The 7,150-nt window shown below is 35.4% G+C and overlaps 1 protein-coding gene across 2 annotated transcripts in view; it reads right to left on the reverse strand.

The window, feature by feature from the left end:
- LOC106471682 (translation initiation factor IF-2, mitochondrial-like) overlaps nt 1-7,150 on the reverse strand; it is a 52,091-nt gene that overhangs the window by 31,506 nt on the left and 13,435 nt on the right. For both annotated transcript variants that reach the window (XM_022400290.1, XM_022400289.1), the window contains exons 5-7: nt 5,952-6,072; nt 4,815-4,975; nt 4,358-4,534 (exon numbers count right to left, since the gene is read on the reverse strand). In XM_022400290.1, coding sequence (XP_022255998.1) covers nt 4,358-4,534; nt 4,815-4,975; nt 5,952-6,072 — 459 coding nt within the window. The remainder of the gene's footprint in view (nt 1-4,357; nt 4,535-4,814; nt 4,976-5,951; nt 6,073-7,150) is intronic.

A 7,150-nucleotide genomic window follows, 5' to 3' on the forward strand; every position in this document is an offset into this window, starting at 1 on the left:
GGGGCATTGTTGGGCGTGTGCCAGGAGGTAGAGCCAGTCAATGTTAAAGCAAGGAATACAACTGTAAAGAAAGGACATACACTTCAAGAATATTTGACTGACCTCTATAAAAAGAGCATAGTCCATTTGTCATCATCACAGGTAAAAGAACTTTTGGCAAATTAAGCTGACGTCTTTTCGAAAGGAGATCATGACCTCGGCTGCATAAACCTGGTAGATCACAAAATAAACACAGGCAATCACCATCCAATAAAGATTACAACTGCTGTAATCTCTCTTCTTGTTTATTTTGCTGTTTGAGCTGCCACTGCTGCAAGTTTTCTTGCAACTGCTGTAATCTCTCTTCTTGTTTATTTTCTTTTTCCTCCAACAACTGTTGTATTCTCTCTTCTTGTTTCTTTTCTCGTTCTTCTTGTTTCTTTTCCTTTTCCTCCAACAACTGCTGCAATTTCTCTTGTTTATTTTGCTGTTCGAGCTGCCACTGTTGCAGGTTTTCTTGCAACTGCTGTTGTCTCTCTTCTTGTTTCTTTTCTTGTTCTTCTTGTTTCTTTTGCTGCCCTTGTATTGCTGCCATCAAGTCTGCTAGGCTGTAGTTTGATTTGCCGCTTCTTGTTTCCATTTTTTTTTTATCCCACTCTCCGACACCAATGTGTTACATCTCCGTTCATTAGATAATTTTCCGTAAATTCATTCCGACGAAACTTTAGCAACACAAGTCCTTTCTTAATAAAACTGGTTTATTCTTTCTGAATATAACTTTGCAATACACTTAATTTCAACAGTCATGCTAAAATTCTCAACGAACGTTTCACGTGCTTGACTTCAACAATACTCAGTTCAATTACACACACACGCCTTTTCGCCGTCGCTCTTAGCCGGTCTTATATATACAAGACTACGCTATATCTAGAAAGATCACGAGATTTAAGGAAAAACGTGAATGTTCGAGAACGACGTGGCATGATACTAGTCACGTGACCTCGCTGATGCAACAATATTATATTGTATATGTATATATATTATTGTATCTATATATTATATTGTATATGTATATATATATTACTGTATCTATATATTATATTGTATATGTGTATATATTATTGTATCTGTATATTATATTGTAGTATATATTTCTTGATCTTTATCAAACTAATTCAATGGACACAGGGGGATCAAAGTGTGCATGTCACAACCTTATAGTTACATTCAAAATTTAATTAAACTAATTTATTATCACTGTAATTTAATAAACTTGACATCAAATAATAGTTTGATATTTTACAATTATATACATTTTCATTTCTTAATTTCAAAAGAAAATATTGAAATAAATTCTCAATCTGCACCTCTGAGTCACATGACATGGGACATCTGACTTCTTATTTATATATCTTTTTGTCTTCACCAACATAGATTTCAGATTGTCCAACTAATTACAAATGCATAATACAGATATTGACAAACCAAAATCTGAAGTTTCAATGTACAAAAAGTATGCACCCAATTACTAAAAGTACGTACCCAATTACAAAAAGTATACACCCAACTACAAAAGGCCTCAAGGCAAAAGTAAGTGCTAGATTTCTTTGTTTTGATGTATATATTTTATTTTTGTTAAAAATTAACTAAACTGTAAACGTTAGAAACTTGTCCAATTAGAAACGAAATAATAACCTTTTTCCTAAAGGATACACTTGGGTTGCTATCATGTGATGTAACTCGGTTGGTTGGTTGTTAGGTGCTTTATGGCACAAAGCAGTGAGGCTATCTGCACCAAACAACCGGTAAAAACAATGAAAGTAAATTAAAGTAAAATGTAAAAATACAGCGAGTTAAAACCAATACATGTCGATAAAATATTTATATATAATTAAAAAAGACCTATAGTGTGTAAAAAAATTAAAAATACAATCTAAGTGGACAGTGTCACCATTACCAATGACACTGTCCAGCGTCAGGGGTAAACTTTTAGAAAACGTGTCTAAAATGGTGGCGCCGCTCACGGATGGCACGACAGTAAAATGTGGGCTATTGTGACTTGAGTGTCACAATGGCTACACATCGGTGGATCAGTTCCTGATAAAAGAAAACGATGGGTTAAAAACTATGACCAATGCGTAGCCTTGCCAGGACTACTTGATCCTTCCGATCCTTACAGAAGCAAGATGGCCAAAGACCAACAGAATGTTTGATCTGGAAAAGCTTGTTATGGCGTTGCTCACCCCAAGTCGACTGCCAACTGGCACGAAGCCGTGCCTTGAAGACAGGACTGTAGTCCATGTATGGGCACAGCCGTGATAGCACCAAATCAGACAGACTTAGCTGCGGTGTTAGCGAGCTCATTCCAGCGAATACCGACGTGGCCAGGGATCCAGAAAAAGTGGATGGAAATAGAAGATAGAAAAAAGTAGGCCAATCAGTGTTGAATATCGACGAGAACAGGATGAGAACTAACGTTAAGCGATTCCAGGGCCAGTAGAGAGCTAAGAGAATCAGTGTAAGTAGTACAATTACTATACTGCATAGCTTCTACATGATCCAGGGCAAGAGAAATAGCATACAACTTGGCAGTGAACACAGAAACTGTAAAGGGGATCCTGTGAGCAACTACCGAGCCACAGCAAACCATGACAGAAACAGTTCACTAAGGGGAAGAAATACCTCTGAAGACAAATGGGTGAAGAAAGGGAGTCAGAAAAAATAAGTACACAAAAGAAGGAAGGGGTACAGTAAAGAGGAATGTAGCTCAAACCCAACAAGTCCAGACAGCAGGGAAACGAGTTACAATAGAGAGCAGAGCAGAAGAAGTGGAAGAGAAGAGAACAAATATGTACAGAAACCATCAGAAACATTAAGAACTTCCTCAGATAAAAGATGGAGTTAGGAGAGTGAATACAGAAGGATAGAGTAAAAGATGGAAAACAGGGAACTACAAAGTGAAATAGAAGGCAAAGGGCCTGAGCCCCAAGTAGGTCACAAAGATACCACTGTCAGGGAAGAAAGTCGACAAATCTGGCCAAAAGTAGTCATGAACATGCATGAGACGGGGCATCTGGGAGTGAGAAGAAGGAAACAGTATAAATCTTAACAACAGAAAATGAGAAAAAAACAAGATAAATCCAAGAAATGTGGGACAGAAAGTAAGAAAATGAAAAATAAAGAACACAGACAAAAGAAATGGAAAGAAACATACCTAAGAATGAAATCCAGAAAAAGGTAATTTCCCAATTGGTAAATTACTACCCAAAGCAAATGAAGGGAAGTTCATACTCTAATAAATCATTTCAGACTGAGAAGAAAGAAATTTGGCCAACAAGATGGGAGTAGCATTCCCATTAAGCATATGTTGAACAATGGCTGCAACAACCCTGACAGTTAACAAGCCTCCAAAATTGATAGCAGAAATAATGCCTTTGTGTGAACAAAGTCCCACACTCAGGACCAAATATAGATCACCATCATTTGAGAGTTTGTGATAAAAATTTAATCAGAGCTTAGTTAATGATGCAAGTCTCAATAAATTGAACAGAGACAAAAAATTGCTAAGGAGAAGAATGAAATTTCACAAGTGCAAATATATATATATATGGGGAGTTAGTGTGCATGGAGACATGTTGCCCTCCTATTGGTTGAGGGCTTTGTTGCCTGATCAAGTCATCATGCAGTGTCACACTTCATGTAAAATCACACGTAATTACGTAAAAAGTTGCCCCAAGGATATTGGCATGCAAATCTTTTTGGCAGATATGTGAGAAAGACAGCTAAACTGTGTGAATAGGTGAGTTATCATCTAGAAAGTATAAAGTTTTACAAAAAAAAATGTTCTTTTTTTTTTTATATTTGTTTAGAGGTTCTAAAGGTTATGCAAATGAAATATGAAAACTGTAAACTGAAAAAGTATTAGAACAAAAATCACTTTTACTCAAACTGACTTAGTAAACACTTTGCAAATTATAGAAGAAAAAGTACTTTATTAAAAAATCCAATTTTTGTGTGCAACATACTTGTAATGTTTACTAAAAGGTTGTCAAATCTTGTGAAGATACACTTAGTACATTCAAAATTATAGTATCTATCATTTCATGGTTATATGGTGGCTATATGATCAGTCAAATTACATTTGCCTGTATACATAGAGATAAAGCATAGATGTGCCAGTTATGTTACATGTACATATATATACCTTGATCTTTTCCAAATTAACTACATGTGTTTGAAAATATAATGGGTTTCTACAAACTAATTACACATGTATTTCAAATTACAGATGTGTAAGATACCATATTTATTGGGTTTTTCTACACTAACTATATGTTTGAAAATACATAATAGTAAGATGCTTTTTTTCTACACTCACCTTCAGCTTCTCGGGCAAAACGAATGGACTCAACTGTCTGCTCCATCACTCCGTCATCAGCAGCCACAACCAGCACAACAATGTCTGTCACATGTGCTCCACGAGCCCGCATAGCAAAGAATGCAGCGTGACCCGGTGTGTCTAGAAATGTTATACTCTCACCACTGGGAAGTTTGACTAGAAACAGAAACCATAACATCTGTAGTTGACACAGAGAACAAAAAAACATAAATAGTCAACCTCAACCATTATATGTATTTGTTTTACTATATGGGCAACACTACAAATTAAAACAGCTAAAAAAAAGTAACAAATATAGACTAAAATAATCTGGTTAGTGCAGCAGCATAAACCATCAACCAGAACTATGGTACAGCAAGCAAAAGATAATGTTTAACCTTCATGATAACATGAAAATATTTCCACCAATTATATGTTAATAACAATTTTATCTTACCTGAGAAAGCTCCTATGTGCTGAGTAATTCCTCCAAACTCTTCTTTAACAACTGAGGTATGTCGAAGAGAGTCCAGCAAGGTGGTTTTCCCATGGTCAATATGCCCCATAATTGTTACAACTGGAGGACGCTTCACTAGCTGGCTTGGGTCAGGTGGTGGTCTGCAAAGTCAAACTTTATAATTCAATGATAAAACTACTCTAATCAATCGTCTGTTGTTACTGTTAGTGTTTTTCTTCTGTATCTAATAAATTCTATGCTAATCCTTTACATTCCATGATCAAAACTTGTCAGAGAACAAGAGATAAAGACGTTCCAAGTCAAGGAAGTTTCTGATGGAAATCTCTTTTTTTGCCACTGATACTTCAGTAAAACAGAATAACTTGAGCAGATAAACAACTATATAAAGTATTCTATTAACATTAAGATTCATTTCTCAGATAGGAACAAAAAAGTTTAAAACAAAGGAGGACTGGTTACCATCACTGAAACTACACCATTTATTAAAACTACTTCAGTCAGTTCAAAGTTACACTGTGACGGAATCCAATCACTGAAACTACACCATTTATTAAAACTACTTCAGCCAGTTCAAAGTTACACTGTGACGGAATCCAATCACTGAAACTACAACGTTTATTAAAACTACTTCAGCCAGTTCAAAGTTACACTGTGACGGAATCCAATCATTGAAAGTACAATGTTCATTAAAACTACTTCAGCCAGTTCAAAGTTACACTGTGACAGAATTGAATCATTGAAACTACAATGTTCATTAAAACTACTTCAGCCAGTTCAAATTTACACTGTGACAGAATTGAATCATTGAAACTACAATGTTCATTAAAACTACTTCTGCAAGTTCAAATTTACACTGCAACAAAATTATACACCCATCTCAATTTACTTCACACTTAAAAAACATTTAAAGGTTTGAATTATTTTAATTACAATATAACTGAGAGCACTACTTGATCGTAAAGTTTCTCACAGTCTGTATTAAATAAAAAATGATTCAAGAAACATCTACATTTTTAAATACTTTAACTTGTATCAATTCTACAACTGTTTAAATACCCTTACTTAAGGTTCTAATAGATTACTTCATAAGTTAAGTGATCTGGAAATACGTCTTACCGACGAACAGCATCCTTGTAGGGTTTCTCTTTATGATGATCTGCAACAGGAGGAGCCACTATCTGACATCGATAACCCAACTTTCTGGCAATGTTATGGGTTAATCCAATATCATCAATTTCTGTATACAAAAATAAAAAATAGCAAACCAATATTTCTAAATATAAATATACAAAACTGTGTTAATACACAATGACACAATTTCTTAATCTCTACAAAAAAAAACAAAACTTCTAACACATTATGACGCCCTTAGAAAGAGGACTGAAATGTCAAGTTTTAATAATTATTTTTATGACTTACTTGTATCACTCTGACGAATAAGACATGTACTAAGTTGAAGGCTATGACGATAATCATGAAAAACTTCTACTGCTAACGGTTTAGGTACAGTGTTCAGTTTTCAGTATGGTCCAAAATGAATGCACAATTATTTATGTGTTTACTACTAATGCATAACCCAAACTCTAACTATAGCTTTCTTTGCCTGGTAATTATAAAGAAACATGATATTGTTGTGTATTTGCTTTTAACAACCTTCACACCACACGCTATAAATCACAGTGACTCACATACTTTACTTATGGTGCCTACTGTTCGCTTGACTCAATTATTTCTATCTTCAATCCCACTGGTTTTTCTCACCAGGCTTATATACTAAAAAAAGAGGGCACCTAGTTTAGACTAGAGTTACCTGGCTAATTCATGATCCTTCGAGAAACCCCAGGGTACATGTTTCCAGTATCACGTGACTTCCGCAATTGTAACACTGCCCCTTCCTTAGTATTGTTCGTCCCGAACAATAGCCACTTACATTACACCAATGTACAGAATTTACAAACACAAAATTAAAATTCAACAAAGTCTCTTAATTTTATTGGATACATTTTCTTCCATACTGGTCTCCGTCTCATTGGTTTCTGCTTCATGTGAGGTTCATCTGCTCCATTCAGGAAATGTCCTGTTATCGGTAACAGTCACATCAGTGGTAGTTACTTCATTAACGGCTCACTGTTTCCCTTCTCAAAACTGGGTAGAGTTTCTTCTTCAACAGTGGCTTTTCCAGGTGACATGTCTTCAGCAGCGTCATTTGTTCTGTTTTCCACTTCGTTCCAATTGATATGTCATGGACCGTAATAACGCCAAAGCCTGTTCACATGCATCACCTTTGGCTTACCTTGCCGACCACATATTATTCG

Source organism: Limulus polyphemus, unplaced genomic scaffold (assembly GCF_000517525.1).
Source record: "Limulus polyphemus unplaced genomic scaffold, Limulus_polyphemus-2.1.2 Scaffold4786, whole genome shotgun sequence".
Taxonomy (NCBI): domain Eukaryota; kingdom Metazoa; phylum Arthropoda; class Merostomata; order Xiphosura; family Limulidae; genus Limulus; species Limulus polyphemus.